The sequence below is a fragment of the Armigeres subalbatus genome, chromosome 3 (assembly GCF_024139115.2).
Source record: "Armigeres subalbatus isolate Guangzhou_Male chromosome 3, GZ_Asu_2, whole genome shotgun sequence".
NCBI classification, from domain to species: Eukaryota; Metazoa; Arthropoda; class Insecta; order Diptera; family Culicidae; genus Armigeres; species Armigeres subalbatus.
This window is the reverse complement of record NC_085141.1, coordinates 247,380,488-247,398,421: the sequence shown is the minus strand read 5'-3', so window position 1 is coordinate 247,398,421 and position 17,934 is coordinate 247,380,488. Positions and strand designations below refer to the sequence as shown.

At 46.2% G+C, this 17,934-nt stretch overlaps 1 protein-coding gene across 7 annotated transcripts in view; it reads right to left on the bottom strand.

The window, feature by feature from the left end:
• LOC134223224 (phospholipase D2) overlaps positions 1-17,934 on the bottom strand; it is a 55,933-nt gene that overhangs the window by 25,136 nt on the left and 12,863 nt on the right. The window contains exon 1 of one of the 7 annotated variants that reach the window (XM_062702369.1): positions 7,499-7,741. The exons of the other annotated variants lie outside the window; for them this stretch is intronic. Within the exon in view, the coding sequence (XP_062558353.1) occupies positions 7,499-7,562 (64 nt within the window). The 5' untranslated portion in view covers positions 7,563-7,741. Of the gene's footprint in view, positions 1-7,498; positions 7,742-17,934 lie in introns of those variants that run through there. 7 annotated transcript variants of the gene reach the window in all.

The window sequence follows — 17,934 nt, the reverse complement described above, 5'->3', positions numbered from 1 at the left end:
GAAGGAGGCTTCTGAGCTCTTGGAAGGAGGCTTCCGAGCCTCTTGGAAGGAGGCTTCCGAGCCTCTTGGAAGGAGGCTTCCGAGCCTCTTGGAAGGAGGCTTCCGAGCCTCTTGGAAGGAGGCTTCCGAGCCTATTGGAAGGAGGCTTCCGAGCCTATTTGAAGGAGGCTTCCAAGCATATTGGAAGGAGGCTTCCAAGCCTATTGGAAGGAGGCTTCTGAGCCTATTGGAAGGATGGTCCCGAGCCTATTGGAAGGAGGGTCCCGAGCCTATTGGAAGGAGGCTCCCGAGCCTCTTGGAAGGAGGCTCCCGAGCCTATTGGAAGGAGGCTCCCGAGCCTCTTGGAAGGAAGCTTTCGAGCCTATTGGAAGGAGGCTTTCGAGCCTCTTGGAAGGAGGCTTCCAGGCCTCTTGGAAGGAGGCTTCTGAGGCCTCTTGGAGGAGGCTTCTGAGCCTCTTGGAAGGAGGCTTCCAGGCCTCTTGGAGGAGGCTTCCGGGCCTCTTGGAGGAGGCTTCTGAGGCCTCTTGGAGGAGGCTTCCAGAGCCTCTTGGAAGGAGGCTTCTGAGCCTCTTGGAAGGAGGCTTCCAGGCCTCTTGGAAGGAGGCTCTGAGCCTCTTGGAAGGAGGCTTCCTGAGCCTCTTGGAAGGAGGCTTCTGAGCCTCTTGGAAGGAGGCTTCTGAGCCTCTTGGAAGGAGGCTTCTGAGCCTCTTGGAAGGAGGCTTCCTGAGCCTCTTGGAAGGAGGCTTCTGAGCCTCTTGGAAGAAGGCTTCCGAGCCTCTTGGAAAGAGGCTTCCGAGCGTCTTGGAAGGAGGCTTCTGAGCGTCTTGGAAGGAGGCTTCCGAGCTTCTTGCAAGGAGGCTTCTGAGCCTCTTGGAAGGAGGCTTCCGAGCCTCTTGGAAGGAGGCTTCCGAGCCTCTTGGAAGGAGGCTTTCGAGCCTCTTGGAAGGAGGCTTCCGAGCCTCTTGGAAGGAGGCTTGAGCCTCTTGGAAGGAGGCTTCTGAGCCTCTTGGAAGGAGGCTTCCTGAGCCTCTTGGAAGGAGGCTTCTGAGCCTCTTGGAAGGAGGCTTCCGAGCCTCTTGGAAGGAGGCTCTGAGCCTCTTGGAAGGAGGCTTCCGAGCCTCTTGGAAGGAGGCTTCTGAGCCTCTTGGAAGGAGGCTTCCGAGCCTCTGGAAGGAGGCTCTGAGCCTCTTGGAAGGAGGCTTCCGGGCCTCTTGGAAGGAGGCTTCCTGAGCCTCTTGGAAGGAGGCTTCCGAGCCTCTTGAAGGAGGCTTCCAGGCCTCTTGGAAGGAGGCTTCCGAGCCTCTTGAAGGAGGCTTGAGCCTCTTGGAAGGAGGCTCTGAGCCTCTTGGAAGGAGGCTTCTGAGCCTCTTGGAAGGAGGCTTCCTGAGCCTCTTGGAAGGAGGCTTCCGGGCCTCTTGGAAGGAGGCCTGAGCCTCTTGGAAGGAGGCTTCCGAGCCTCTTGGAAGGAGGCTTCCAGAGCCCTCTTGGAAGGAGGCTTCCGAGCCTCTTGGAAGGAGGCCTGAGCCTCTTGGAAGGAGGCTTCTGAGCCTCTTGGAAGGAGGCTTCCGAGCCTCTTGGAAGGAGGCTTGAGCCTCTTGGAAGGAGGCTTCCGAGCCTCTTGGAAGGAGGCTTCCCAAGCCGCTTGAAAGGAGGCTTCCGAGCCTCGGGGAAGGAGGCTTCGTAGCCTCTTGGAAGGAGGCTTCTGATCCTGTTGGAAGGAGGCTGAGCCTCTTGGAAGGAGGCTTCCGAGCCTCTTGGAAGGAGGCTTGAGCCTCTTGGAAGGAGGCTTCTGAGCCTCTTGGAAGGAGGCTTCCGAGCCTCTTGGAAGGAGGCTTCTGAGCCTCTTGGAAGGAGGCTTCTGAGCCTTTTGGAATGCGGTTTCTGAGCCTCTTGGAAGGAGGCTTCCGAGCCTCTTGGAAGGAGGCTTCTGAGCCTCTTGGAAGGAGGCTTCCGAGCGTCTTGGAAGGAGGCTTCTGAGCCTCTTGGAAGGAGGCTTGAGCCTCTTGGAAGGAGGCTCTGAGCCTCTTGGAAGGAGGCTCTGAGCCTCTTGGAAGGAGGCTTCCGATCCTCTTGGAAGGAGGCTTCCGAGCCTCTTGGAAGGAGGCTTCCGAGCCTCTTGGAAGGAGGCTTCCGAGACTCTTGGAAGGAGGCTTCCGAGACTCTTGGAAGGAGGCTTCCGAGACTCTTGGAAGGAGGCTTCCGAGATTCTTGGAAGGAGGCTTCTGAGTTCCGAGACTTTTGTGCGGAGGTTTCTGAGACTCTTGTGAGGAGGTTTCTGAGCCTCTTGAAAGGAGGCTTTTGAGCCTTTTGAAAGAAGGCTTCCGAGTCTTTTGAAAGGAGGCTTCCAGGCCTATTGAAAGAAGGCTTCCAGGCCTCTTGAAAGGAGGCTTCCTAGCCTCTTGAAAGGAGGCTTCCTGAGCCTCTTGAAAGGAGGCTTGAGCCTCTTGAAAGGAGGCTTCCTGAGCCTCTTGAAAGGAGGCTTGAGCCTCTTGAAAGGAGGCCTGAGCCTCTTGAAAGGAGGCTTCCGAGCCTCTTGAAAGGAGGCTTCTGAGCCTCTTGAAAGGAGGCCTGAGCCTCTTGAAAGGAGGCTTCTGAGCCTCTTGAAAGGAGGCCTGAGCCTCTTGAAAGGAGGCTTCTGAGCCTCTTGAAAGGAGGCTTCTGAGCCTCTTGAAAGGAGGCCCTGGAGCCTCTTGAAAGGAGGCTTCCTGAGCCTCTTGGAAAGGAGGCTTCTGAGCCTCTTGAAAGGAGGCTTCCTGAGCCTCTTGGAAAGGAGGCCTGAGCCTCTTGAAAGGAGGCTCTGAGCCTCTTGAAAGGAGGCCTGAGCCTCTTGAAAGGAGGCTTCTGAGCCTCTTGAAAGGAGGCTCTGAGCCTCTTGAAAGGAGGCTTCTGAGCCTCTTGAAAGGAGGCTCTGAGCCTCTTGAAAGGAGGCTTCCTGAGCTCTTGAAAGGAGGCTTCTGAGCCTCTTGAAAGGAGGCTTCCTGAGCCTCTTGAAAGGAGGCTCTGAGCCTCTTGAAAGGAGGCTTCTGAGCCTCTTGAAAGGAGGCTTCCTGAGCCTCTTGAAGGAGGCTCTGAGCCTCTTGAAAGGAGGCTTCCTGAGCCTCTTGAAAGGAGGCTTCCTGAGCCTCTCTTGAAAGGAGGCCTGAGCCTCTTGAAAGGAGGCTTCTGAGCCTCTTGAAAGGAGGCTTCTGAGCCTCTTGAAAGGAGGCTTCCTGAGCCTCTTGAAAGGAGGCTTCTGAGCCTCTTGAAAGGAGGCTTCCTGAGCCTCTTGAAAGGAGGCTTCCTGAGCCTCTTGAAAGGAGGCTCTGAGCCTCTTGAAAGGAGGCTTCTGAGCCTCTTGAAAGGAGGCTTCCTGAGCCTCTTGAAAGGAGGCTCTGAGCCTCTTGAAAGGAGGCTTCTGAGCCTCTTGAAAGGAGGCTTCCTGAGCCTCTTGAAAGGAGGCTCTGAGCCTCTTGAAAGGAGGCTTCCGAGCCTCTTGAAAGGAGGCCTGAGCCTCTTGAAAGGAGGCTTCTGAGCCTCTTGAAAGGAGGCTTCTGAGCCTCTTGAAAGGAGGCTTCTGAGCCTCTTGAAAGGAGGCTTGAGCCTCTTGAAAGGAGGCTTGAGCCTCTTGAAAGGAGGCTTCTGAGCCTCTTGAAAGGAGGCTTCTGAGCCTCTTGAAAGGAGGCTTCCAGAGCCTCTTGGAAAGGAGGCTTCCAGAGCCTCTTGAAAGGAGGCTCTGAGCCTCTTGGAAAGGAGGCTCTGAGCCTCTTGAAAGGAGGCTTCTGAGCCTCTTGAAAGGAGGCTTCCTGAGCCTCTTGAAAGGAGGCTTCTGAGCCTCTTGAAAGGAGGCTCTGAGCTCTTGAAAGGAGGCTTGAGGCCTCTTGAAAGGAGGCTTCTGAGCCTCTTGAAAGGAGGCTTCTGAGCCTCTTGAAAGGAGGCTCTGAGCCTCTTGAAAGGAGGCTCTGAGCCTCTTGAAAGGAGGCTTCTGAGCCTCTTGAAAGGAGGCTTCCTGAGCCCTCTTGAAAGGAGGCTTCTGAGCCTCTTGAAAGGAGGCTTCTGAGCCTCTTGAAAGGAGGCTTCTGAGCCTCTTGAAAGGAGGCTTCTGAGCCTCTTGAAAGGAGGCTTCTGAGCCTCTTGAAAGGAGGCTCTGAGCCTCTTGAAAGGAGGCTTCCGAGCCTCTTGAAAGGAGGCTTCTGAGCCTCTTGAAAGGAGGCTTCTGAGCCTCTTGAAAGGAGGCCTGAGCCTCTTGAAAGGAGGCTTCCAGGCCTCTTGAAAGGAGGCTCTGAGCCCTCTTGAAAGGAGGCTCTGAGCCTCTTGAAAGGAGGCCTGAGCCTCTTGAAAGGAGGCTTCTGAGCCTCTTGAAAGGAGGCTTCTGAGCCTCTTGAAAGGAGGCTTCTGAGCCTCTTGAAAGGAGGCTCTGAGCCTCTTGAAAGGAGGAGGCTTCCGAGTCTCTTGGAAGGAGGCTTCCGAGCCTCTTGGAAGGAGGCTTCCGAGCCTCTTGGAAGGAGGCTTCCGAGCCTCTTGGAAGGAGGCTTCCGAGCTTCTTGGAAAGAGGCTTCCCAGCCTCTTGGAAGGAGGCTTCCGTGCCTCTTGGACGGAGGCTTCCGTGCCTCTTGAAAGGAGGCTTCCAATTCCAAGCCTCTTGAAAGGAGGCTTCCGAGCCTATTGAAAGAAAGCTTCCGAGCCTCTTGAAAAGAGGCTTCCGAGCCTCTTGGAAGGAGGTTTCCAAGCCTCTTGGAAGGAGGCTTCTGAGCCTCTTGGAAGGAGGCTTCCGAGCCTCTTGGAAGGAGGCTTCTGAGCCTCTTGGAAGGAGGCTTCTGAGCCTCTTGGAAGGAGGCTTCTGAGCCTCTTGGAAGGAGGCTTCCGAGCCTCTTGGAAGGAGGCTTCCGAGCCTCTTGGAAGGAGGCTTCCGAGCCTCTTGGAAGGAGGCTTCCGAGCCTCTTGGAAGGAGGCTTCCGAGCCTCTTGGAAGGAGGCTTCCGAGCCTCTTGGAAGGAGGCTTCCGAGCCTCTTGGAAGGAAGCTTCCGAGCCTCTTGGAAGGAGGCTTCCGAGCCTCTTGGAAGGAGCCGTTACCCAGATTGACCCAATAGATGGGGAGAAGTGCCCGCCCTTTATCCACGAGATGTTAACAATAGGAAGTTGGCGATTTCATTAAAATGAATATGTATTCTGATTTTTTTCACAATCTTTTTTTTCCTTTTTTATCATGGTAAGAGGATTTATAAACGTGATGAAAACAAAACAACTATATTACTGTTATTTAACAAAAAAGGACAATAACTTTGTAATGCTATAATAGATGTAAGAGGAGGAGACGTGTATTGCTGTTGATATACATTCGTCTCTACATATGAAATGACAAATTATGCAAAGTGTTTGCTTATATGTTTTAATTAGGCTTCTATTGTACAAAAGATGTTTACCCTGAGATTCTGAACGTCTAATAACATTTTCCTTCAAATTTCTGAATTACAATTTTATTTGTCACATTCCCTATTTTACTACTCCAAAAATCACCACGGGTAATAAAATCGGGATATCACTGTTCTAAAAATCACCAAAAAAAATATTCGAAAAAGAATGCTCATAATCTAACAACGTGCGAATATGATTACGACCTGCGACTATCGGGCAACTGAAACCAGTTCACACGGTAAAAAAATAAACACGACCAATTTAACTGTTCTATCTATTGAATGTCATATTTTTCAATCACAATGATTGATAGTGATATTCTTTTGATTTTGGAATGATGTCACACCCTTCAAAAGAGTCTTGAGTATAGACAATTTCATAACATCAACACTGTTGATCAAGGCGCTTCTCACTGCAAGTAAAAGTAATCAACACCAATAATGTTATCACATAATTCGGAAATGCTATCTTATTGAATTCTGAGATGCAAGGCTATTGTTATAAAAGAGGAGCAATGTTGGTGTAGTTTTAAAATTTTCTGAAAGTTTTGGCATGGTTAGATGCAGGCTTTCAATCGATGGTACCTTATTCAAAACTGGACTGAGGCCATTTGATAGTAGAACAAGGCAGAAACTGCTCTTGCCTAATTTTGCGTTCCTTCCGGAAAACCTGATGTACCGAACGATACCACGATCCACCGCGAACTAAATTTTGCTTGATTTTCAAAAAAAAATTACCGTAGCCGTAATTATAAATCCACTATTTTCGCAACAACTAAGCGTTGAGTGTTAGTTCATCAACACTGGTTGGCATATCTGCTCCCAGTGGATATCCCCCGTATGGCTGCTTTTTTTCGTGTTGATGATGCACGTTGATGCTGCTCAAGATGAAGAAACGGTCTTTGATCCTAGCTTGCACATCGTTGCATCAATTACCTGCCACAGAAAAGACCCAAGTATCTCAAAATAAAATATGTTTTCCGGTGATGCTAAAAACAGATTTTCGGGAAACAATAAGATGCTTTCAATGCGAAACTGAGATCCATCCGGGCACTGGGGGAGTTTATGAGTTGAAAGGGCAAAATTGATTCGGACAAAACTTCTTAGTTGTCGACTAAGTGTGACTAAGCGGGACGACAGGGCTGCACAGAATCACGCATTGACACATCTTACCCAGTTTCCAGCTCGATGATAAGCTTTAGAAGGTAGCCGCTCAATGCTTTATTTTACACACATTCTAATATCACAAAACTCACATAACAACCGCATCGATATAAAGGACGTTTTGGCAAAGATCGATGACCCAAATTAAATCCTAATGATAAACAAATTGACGCAGCCAACGGTCATAAAATACTTAACCGTAGAGAACTCGCGCCATTGTGTACACAACGCAAGCGCAAAAGCATGAGTGATTTAGGGCCATGCGTGTTCCAGAAGATTGACAGACATCTTACATTTGTTATCACAATCAATGACAATCGAAATTTCTCGATTAACGATATTTTTCATCTTCGATCACGCGCCTTCCTGACCATATGGTTCACATTTAGAAGTGCTAAGTACAAGAACCATATCCCGTACTCTTCATCGCAATAAACAACTGATAACACCGACAACAATCGATCGCATTGAAGTATCCCCTCAGTCGAAAGCGGTGTCAATCGGTTAGTACCACAATTCTTCTCCTCGCGTTTCATTACACATCATATGCTGCTTCAATTCCACTAGTAACTATGGAAGATTTTGAAACTCCAGCCGTAGCAAAACTAGTTGGGAAATGCACTACCAGAGATTACTCAGCACAATTTCCCTCCTGATTAGATAGCGCATTATCTATCAATGAACGTTATCGGGGTTTTCCTTTTTTTTACTTTTATTCACGGCACTGGATTGAACCCAAATTCCCATAACACCTGTTCTTAAAGCAAAATATATTTTGAAAAATACCCCGAACGTGATGAGAAGAAACCGCTCCATTCATTTTTCGATCGAATTTCACAATTTTAAATCGCTTTGTGTTGATGTGTCACATCAACAGTTTCTTAAATGTTGTGACCTTGCTATCCAAGCACTTTTGGAATCTTTTCCATGCTCTTCACACCCACCGATATCCCTGAGCAGCAACGAAATACTCCTGTGCACCGTTCGCCGTTTGAAGCTCGGGTCCATATTGGCTAAAACTAGCGAAAACCGCGAATTCGGCACTGACTTCCGCTAATAATACTCTAATTGATAACGCAACGCGTCAAATATGTCGAAATACCGCTCAACTCGTGTAGTGGGTGGATCCAGGCTCGAGCCTTCCGCGTCGAAGAATCGCGACGACCACCTTTCACGCAAGCTGTAATAATACTAGCCAAAATATGAAGCCTGAACGAGTGTCGTCTAATACACTGATGCGCAGCATAGGTCTTACTTAGACACTCGATGGTACACATACTGGCGGAGGAAGGTTCTGATAACAGCAGCCACCAGTGCAGGTAATTGTAATTGATAAGCAGACTTGGCACTTGCTTTCCGTACTATTTATTTACTTTGAAACTAAGGGGATTTTTCTGAAATTCACCTGTTCGGTAGAGCACAATCAAAATTGCGGCACACACTACTTTGTGATTGATTGGAGCCGCAAACAGCGACGATATCGATTTTGGGTTTTGAAGATATATTTGCTGAATCCTGTCAAACCCAATCCTTTAGAACAAATTCAATCCATGTGTCCTCCATTATCATCAATTACATCCTCAAGAAAAAGCTGAAAGATAGAACACGCCTTTCAAATGTTGGTCTTCGTTATCGACTGCCATGTGCGCGGTATGACAGACTGCAGGGTCTAGATACCAGGATGCAGGTTCGTGCTTCAACATCCGCTCGAATCTAAATCTCGAAGTATGGAAATTACTGTGAAAATCGACTCTTATTTGAAGTACCGTTCCGTGAACTATTAATATTTTATTTATATTCTCCATGAAAAATACTCCTTTTTCAAATAAAAACCCAGATTAATACACCTAGCGGTGATTACCTATGCCTTTCTCGCTCAATCTAAAATATATCGAAAAAAGCTCTTTAGAGATGTCAAAACAGCACAAACAGCACAATTGCAATTCAAACCAAACTTACCGGCTTGCTTACTTTTGGTTTTGACGCCAAACAGTAAAAAACGATGATGAATGTCCACTAGAGTGACTCACCTGACTCACCTCTTCACCTGATCGATCCACCTTGCTCGCTGTGCACCTCGCCTTCTTGTTCCCGTTGAATCCACGTCAAGAACCATTATCACCGGATTACGGTCCGACATTCTGGCTACGTGCCCGGCCCACCGCAGTCTTCCGATTTTTGCAGTGTGTACGATGGATGGTTCTCCCAACAGCTGATGCAACTCGTGGTTCATTCGCCTCCTCCACGTACCGTCCGCCATCTGCACCCCACCATAGATGGTACGCAGCACTTTCCTTTAGAAAACTCCCAGTGCGCGTTGGTCCTCCACGAGCATCGTTCAGGTCTCGTGTCCGTAGAGAACTACCGGTCTAATAAGCGTTTTGTAGATAGTCAGTTTGGTACGGCGGCGAACTCTATTCGATCGGAGCGTTTTGCGGAGTCCAAAGTACGTACGATTTCCTGCCATGATGCGTCTCCGAATTTCTCTGCTGGTATCGTTTTCGGCGGTCACCAGTGAGCCCAAGTACACGAATTCTTCAACCACCTCGATTTCGTCACCACCGATGCAAACTCGCGGTGGGTGGCTCACATTGTCTTCTCTTGAACCTCTGCCTATCATGTACTTCGTCTTCGACGTGTTGATGGCTAGCCCGATCCGCTTGGCTTCCCTCTTCAGTCTGATGTAGGCTTCCTCCATCTTCTCAAAGTTACGTGCCATAATATCAATGTCGTCGGCGAAGTCAAATAGCTGGACGAACTAATTGAAAATTGTACCACTCGTGTTAATCCCTGCTCTTCGTATTACCCCTTCCAAAGCGATGTTGAAAAGCAGACACGAAAGACCATCACCTTGCCGTAACCCTCTGCGGGTTTCGAAGGGACTCGAGAATGCCCCTGAAACTCGAACTACGCACATCACCCGATCCATCGTCGCTTTGATCAACCGTGTCAGTTTATCCGGAAAACCGTGTTCGTGCATTAGCTGCCATAGCTGGTACCGATCGATTGTATCATATGCGGCTTTGAAGTCTATGAATAGATGATGTTTGGGCACGTTGTATTCGCGGCTTTTCTGCAGTACTTGGCGAATGGCGAACACCTGGTCCGTGGTGGAGCGTTCGCCCATAAAACCCGCCTGTTACTGCCCACGAACTCCCTTGCAATTGGTGCTAGCCGACGGCATAAAATTTGGGAGAGTACCTTGCAGGCGGCGTTCAGCAATGTGATTGCACGGTATTTGCTACAATCCAGCTAATCATCTTTTTTGTAAATGGGACACACGACACCTTCCATCCACTCCTGCTTCCTACTCCCAAATCTTGGTAATGACCCAGTGCAGCGCTCTAGCCAATTCCTCACCACCATGTTTGAATAGCTCTCCTGGTAGTTGGTCAACCCCAGGGGCTTTGGGGTCGTTCAACAATGATGTAACAGGTTTTAGGGGGGAGGGGGTCTAAGACTTTGTGACACTGCATATACTAGGTATACAAAAAAGCGTGACAGAGGGGGGAGGGGGGGTCTAGAAATCTCAAAAAGTAGTGGACGTCATATTTGAATCGTCCCTTTGTTGTTTTTCAGCCGGTCAATCTTCTCCTGGATTTCCTGGAGATCCAGAGCCGGTAGAATCATGTCCTGCGCGCGTTCTCCCAGGTCCATCACCATACCGCCATCTTCGTCTGCCACATCATCATTCAGGTGCTCTTCGTAGTGCTGCCGCCACCTTTGGATAACCTCACGCTCGTTCGTAAGAAGGTTCCCGTTTATGTCCTTACACATATCAGGCTGTGGCACGTGGCCCTTACGTGAACGGTTCAACTTCTCATAGAACTTTCGTGTGTTATTAGCGCGGTACAGTTTCTCCGTCTCTTCACGGTCTCGATATTCCTGCTGGCGCTTTTTCCTCCGGAAAATCGAGTTTTGTCTGTTCCGCGCCCGTTTGTATCGTGCCTCGTTCGCCCTCGTGCGATGTTGCAGCAATCTCGCCCATGTTGCATTCTTCTCCTCAACTAACTGCTCACATTCGCCGTCATATCAGTCGTTTCTCTGATCCGGAGCCACCGTGCCTAGTGCAGCGGTTGCGGTGCTTCCAATGGCGGATCGAATATCTCTCCAGCCATCTTCAAGAGATGCTGCGCCTAGCTGCTCTTCCGTTGGGAGTGCCACTTCCAGCTGCTGCGCGTAGTCTTGGGCTGGTCTACCGTCTTGTAGCCGCCCAATGTTTAGCCGCGGCGGACGTCTCCGACGCGTGTTGATCACCGTCGAGAGTTTTGAGCGCAGACATACTGCAACGAGGTAGTGGTCGGATTCAATATTCGCACTGCGGTAAGTGCGTACGTTCGTGATGTTGGAGAAGAATTTACCGTCGATTAGAACGTGGTCGATTTGGTTTTCCGTTACTTGATTAGGTGATTTCCATGTGGCCTTGTGGATATTCTTGCAGGGGAAGAAAGTGCTTCGGACTAACATTCCGCGGAAGGCTGCAAAGTTTATGCATCGTTGGCCGTTGTCGTTCGATACGGCATGCAGACTATCCGATCCGATGACCGGTCTATACATTTCCTCCCTTCCTACCTGAGCGTTCATGTCACCGATGACGATTTTGACGTCCCGCAGTGGGCATCCATCGTATGTCTGCTCCAGCTGTGCGTAGAACGCTTCTTTCTCGTCGTCGGGTCTCCCTTCGCGTGGGCAGTTCACGTTGATGATGCTATAGTTGAAGAAACGGCCTTTAATCTTCAGCTTACACATCCTTACGTTTATTTTGGCTGCCAACCAATCACACGTTGGCGCATCTTACCCAGCACTATGAAGCCGGTTCCTAGCTCGTTGGTGGTGCCACAGCTTTGGTAGAAGGTAGCCGCTCGATGCCTGCTTTTCCACACTTTCTGTACTGTCCAGCATATTTCCTGCAGCGCTACGACGTCGAAGTTACGGGGATGTAATTCATCGTAGATTATCCTGTCGCAACCTGCGAAGCCTAGCGACATGCAGTTCCATGTTCCAAGCTTTCGATCGTGATCCTTTATTCGTCGCCTAGGTCGTTGCCGATTGTATCGAGTCGTATTATCTTCTATGTCGTTCGTAACGGTTGTTTTTAAAGGCGGCTTATTGGGCCTTGCAAACCTCCTGTCTCGTCGGAGGGCCGTCGTGTCAGGGCTGTTTAGCGTCCCATCTAACACCAGGACTTGGGCTTTTGCGCTTTGAGCGGATACATGCAGCTTTTTATAGAGGTTTAACAGGGCCCACTGTCAAACCCCACCACATCCTAGGCAGGCGCCACAGCTCGCAGATGGCCTGGGGAGGGATCGTCAAGCCCTTGGACATAGTCCCTGCTGCCCCCGTGTATCTAACGATATCAGAGTGGAATTACATATCGTCGGCCAAAACGAGTGACCCTAATCGGTGAAATCGTAGCGACGCTTGTAGTAGCGGGGTCAGTAGTACCTAGGCGATTCCTGGTCTTCCAGATTTCAGTTGGTCAACCTGAATATCCACCCAACCCCAGTAAAATTTTGGTTTTATAATGGTTTTAAGGTACTCTTGTAGAGTAAATAATGGTCTTCGAAAGCGTTATTAAACTAAGAATGTTACTTGGGAATCCTTTATGTTCACTTTTAAGAACTTTTCGTTTCTGTTCACGACCTCGAATGGTCCTTCATATGGAAGCGATAACGATGGCCACACAGAACCGTTGCGCACGAAAACGGTATCGTATGTTTGCAGGTCCTGATGAACGAAGATGTTTTGACTACCGTGTCATGTTTTTTTTCTGTCAGGCGCAGATTGCGCATTCCTTTCAGTTGTCAGGGAAAAACTCGGACGGTATACGGAGAGTTATTCCATATACCATCTCAGCTGGTGATGGTAGAATGTCCTCCTTATAGGCAGTTCACAAACCAAGCAATACAACGGAAGGTGTTCGCTCCATGGAACGGGGTCGTGACAAAGTGTGATTGATTTCAGGGTTCTATGCCACCGTGTGATGGTTTCCTTCGATTGCGGAGGGTATGCAGTTGTGCGAAGGTGTGTAACTCCAACCATACGAGTATGCTTACAAAATAGCGACGATTCGATTAACCACTGCTAGTCGGTTGTATTGTAGCACAGATAACAGATATTTAGGCTGGCATCCGATACGTGTGTAAGCATCCACAACCGTTAATTTGAATGTGTTCCCTATAGGGAACGCGTTTCGCAATCGTTTGGAGATGGCGCAAAGATCATTGTTGTGGAAAACGCAGCCCGAATGCGGTTGTCAAATGCAGTGGCTGCGTTCGACGGTTGCTAATCAGCTGCGTCCGTATGTACTTCCGCAATCAGTTGAGTAGATGGCAGTAGTGGGCCAACGTATATCAATTCAAAAGTTTACACAGGATTTTCAATAAAATTTGTTCTAGCCTAAATATCTGTTATCTGTGATTGTAGGTAGGAACACCAGAACGAGCTCCATCCGGCAGAAGAATTTGAGCAATCGTTGGCATGGTCATGTTCGGAACAGGGAATTCCTCTGGCCACCGAGTAATGCTATATTTGCGTATACTAGATCAAATGAACCTCTCCGTCATAAATTTGGTGGTTTATATCGTTGATCATAAATTTGGTGGTTTATATCGTTGGTGTTTTATGTTCCCTGGAATGGTATAGAGCTTCAAGTTCAAAGAAGATTTTCTGTTACATTGCTGATCATCAGATCATCATCAGTTTTCTGGTCAACAGCAAGCAAAGTCTAATGATGGAACAACAATGTTTCTTTGCCGTTATTTGCCCAAATGGAGTCGAGCTGGCCAGATTGGCAGTTAAAAGTTTTGTCGAGCTAATTGTGGAAGGGAATCATTATTGCCTTATGGTCGTTGTAGGTGGTTGTAGACAGTTTCGTCCTTCTATCATGAACTTAAAGTGCCTTATCGCGAGGTAAATTGCGTTTAGCTTACGATCAGTGGCGCCGGGAGTGGATGGGACAAGTATTACATGACCTACGCATGAATTGTCCTGGGTGGGACAGTCAAAGCGTTGTCCTATCCATGAATCATATTCATTGAATATGGTAAGAACATATGAAGTCATTGGCGGGCAAGAATTTGTGTGTTAGCAAAAGGCGATTAAAGTTAATCAGAGTCTAAACAATAATCACAGAGGTTTTAGAGATCTTAAAGCAATATATCACTAATTATTCTTTAGGACATCAGGCAATTTATAATCCCAAAATCACTCGAAGATGTCCAAATTTTACTTTTTTAACTCTGAAGGTTTTCAGATTTGTTGACATCTGCAAATGTAATCAATGACATTTCGGCACCAACATTTCAAAAGGGCGTAACTGCTTTTGTAAACAAAAGCTTCTCACGTCGCTGGTTGGTTAATTTGAGCCCACCCACGCAATCCAATACCACTGATGGAAGCATCGAATCCTCTTCTTTCATTTAATGGTGCTGGATTACGTGGGTGAGCACAAATAAGCCCACCAGAGACGTGAGAAGCTCTTGTTTACAAAAACAGTTTCGCCCTTTTGAAATGTTGGTGCCGATTTTTTAGAAGTAACCTATATACATAAAAACGGATTTCTGTCTGTCTGACCCTTGTAGACTTGGAAACTACTGAAGCAATCGCCGTGAAAATTTGTATGCAGAGGGTTTTGAGACCGGGGAAGGTTCTTAAGATGGTTCGAGGCCCCTCCTCTATTTGGAAAGGGGGGCTTCCTTACCAAAAGAACAGAAATTTCTGCACGAGACCTAATCGGAAAATAAATCAATTATGTGAAACAAAGTTTTTCGGGACTGCATATGGTAAATAAATCACAATTAATTGGATTATTTATTAGAAGGCCACGGAAAAAAGTTTTCTGCAAACCTCAAAAGATTTATTAGAATCTGATTAACCAGAACCATCCCAAAGCCCTGAATCTGCCATAAAGATTCTGAGCTCCCAAAAGATTATGTGATAATAACACGATTTTTTGGTATTTTCACACGATTTTTTTTTTGTAGATCCATAGCTATTTATGATAGTTAATGTGAAATTCTAGTAGTAAGCAATAATTAGACAATTGAAAATATTTTTTTTTATTTCTGTGATCCATGACTTCTCCTGGAAGCTTGTAAAGTTATTCGATAGTTGTGAGAATTCCAAGATGTATGTCATGCTTCTTGGAAATGCTTAAAAAATCTTAAAAAATCTTGAAAAAGAAAAATCCAACTCCGTACTGCTTACCGTTTTTAATTAAATTGCTTCTAGAATTTTTGAGAAGGGTTTTAAAAACTTCTTCGTATGGTTTCCCGTGGAGATTTTTTCGATTATCATCTTTCTACTTCTTATTCCTCATGCAACATCAAAGCGCCAATCGTTGCGTGTATTGCCAGCAACGGAATTTAAGGCTCAATTGCATTTCAGACAAACCTTCGAAAAAAAGAACCATGGAAAAAAATCTTTCAACTCCTTCACTGTAGACGGCAGCTAAAAATTTGGGATGGCTTCCACGCGATCTGGCAGAGGACGGCTTCCTTGGGCGGTGACGGACTGTCCCAGAAAATCGATCGATTCGCGGCCGAATTCGAACTTGGAAACATTTATCGCTAGGTTGTGCTACTTCGCCGCTCGAACCGCTGACGCATATGATCACGATGCGTCTACAAATTCGATTCAATTTGAAGTGCCTTCAAACGTAACAAACGACTTTGGGTGAAAAATGTTCGATCAACTCCCTTTTTATTTCGGAGAGATAGGTGGATGTGTGGCGTGGGTGTAAAAGAGCTCTTACGTTCTAGTGTATAACAAGCTTAATATTAGCTACTCACTACTGCGTGTTCGGCCAGGGAACTGAAGAGAAGGCTAACTAATACGAATACCCACCATTCATTCAATATGGCGTACAATGTTTTTGTTTAATTTCGTTTAATGCATGATAACCAGGGAATGTAAAATAACAACGTTTGTCCCAAGCTGCAACAGTATATCACGGTGCCCCGGTAGACCGTTAATATAAAATAAAAATGTCCATCAAAACCAAGTACAGGGCTCGTTTCCTGTGGTAATTCTGCACCTCTGGACCAATTTTTAAAAAAATCCCTAGGAGGAATCTCGAGAAATCTTGATTTGAAGTTTTTAATTAAGAAATTTCAAAAGAATCTATATTTTAATTCAATAATATCCCCAAAATACCTTCAAAGCCGTTCAAAAAGTGGTCCAAGTTGTTTTCAACCAGTTTACATGCGTTGCCTTTATTACAATTATAAATTTTTACAACTGATTAAGCTCACCAAACTGACTTAGGTATGTTTTTTGTATGGCTTGAAGCCGTCGATCTTCAAGAATGCTACCTCTCGTTCAGAACCATTCATGAATTCACGTGCAGGCTGCAGATTCTTTGTTGAATGCCATTCAGATTAAAGTTTGTATTTTTTTATTGTATTCACAAATGTATTCTAGCATCAGAAGTAAAGATTGGAGTATGGAAAAAAATGATGAAAAAACCAACAGCTTAAAGATTTGTTAGTAGTTTAGTTGTTTAGCATTATATAACAGGTTAGATCTTCGTCAGATGCTGCAACAATTGAATTGACGGAGCTTTATCATATTCTGAGATTTCCCCGCGAAAGGATCATCGGACTGGTAATGACTCCAAAAATGGCGGTAAGGAAAAGCTACGATTTTCAAGAGTGAGCTCGGCATATAGAATGAGATCTCGAGAACCAAGGAAAACATCAGGAAAAATGCACAAGAGAAAGAAAAAAAATTACAAGCTTTGTGCATATTCTTTTGGGTTTTCGGTTACGACGAAGAAATATTCAAATTTTGAACTTTTAAAAACACTTTAATAAAGAAACAAAATGAACCTTTGATTATCTGCGTCACTACACATCTAGTTTGGAATTGTTAATACGATTTTAAAGTTGCTCGAGAAACGCCATGTTGAGTAAATTTATGGTTGAATCAAGTACAGATGAGGCATCAACAAATTGCATAGAGTTCACAGAATCCTGATCTTTCGGATTACGTCATTACTCTGCTTGAACATTAACAATTTTCTAATTAATATTTCAATCAGCAGGTTCTGATTGATTTAAAAAAAGATACAGCTCTTTGAAACTCGAGCATGGTTTTGAGGAAGCAATTGATGGCTTTGCTAGCAGCTGGAAAAAGCCGCAGCTTCCATTCACGTCAAAGTACCATATTTTGAATTATCATGTTCCAGAGTTCTGTAGAGGTACCGGAATAGGTTGTGGCTTACATATCAAACATGCTTTTTCTAGTCCGTTGATTAGAACTTTGACGAGATTTGGCAGCAAAGATTGGTTAATAAATGCTGTGATCGAGTATAACAGCTTCTAACTACTATTATTCTACACGAACTCTGGTCTTACTTCTCTCCGTTCTCCATCTCCATTCTCTCCATACATAAACACTAAATTGCGGTAAGACGCGCGGCTACAAAGCAAGACCATGCTGAGGGTGGCTGGGTTCAATTCCCGGTGCCGGTCAAGACAATTGTCGGATTGAAAATTGTCTCGACTTCCCTGGGCATAAAAGTATCATCGCGTTAGCCTCATGATATACGAATGCAAAAATGGTAACTTGGCTTTGAAACCTCGCAGTTAATAACTGTGGAAGTGCTTAATGAACACTAAGCTGCGAGGCGGCTCTGTCCCAGTGTGGGGATGTAATGCCAATAAGAAGAAGAAGAAGAAGATAAACACTAAATTGAAATTAATTTTTACCTTTCATTCTATTAAACATTGAAAGCAAAACTTATACTAAAATCGAGCAAGTTAGCCATACAAAAACATACTTAAGTCATTTAGGTAAGATATGTCAGTTGTAAATATTTATAGTTCTAATAACGGCAACAATCTTTGGCGTTGTGCAAGAGAATGGTGTGTGGCGGCGAAGGATGAAACAAGAGCTCGCCCAGCTCTATGGCGAACCCAATACCAAGAAGGTAGCTAAAGCTGGAAGGGTACGGTGGGCAGGGCATATTTCAAGAATGCCGGACGGCAACCCTATAAAGCTGGTGGTTACTTCCGACTGGCAGGTTCAAGAAGAATTAAAGGACATCTATCTAGGTGGATTAATCAGGGTTTTTGGTGATATTTTTGGATTCTTTTGAAATTTCTTAACTAAAAACTTCAAATCAAGATTTCTTGAGATTCCTCCTAGGGATTTTAAAAAAAATGGTCCAGAGGTGCAGAATTACCACAGGAATCGAGCCCTGTACTTGGTTTTGATGGACATTTTTATTTATTTTATAATAACGGTCTACCGGGGCACCGTGGAATATGACAATGATCGCCTGCCGCGCATTTAGCGAGGTTGTCGGTTTTCGATGATGTTTTTGGTTAAATAAGTATCAGTTATCAATGTTTAAACATAAACTTAACCAGCTGTT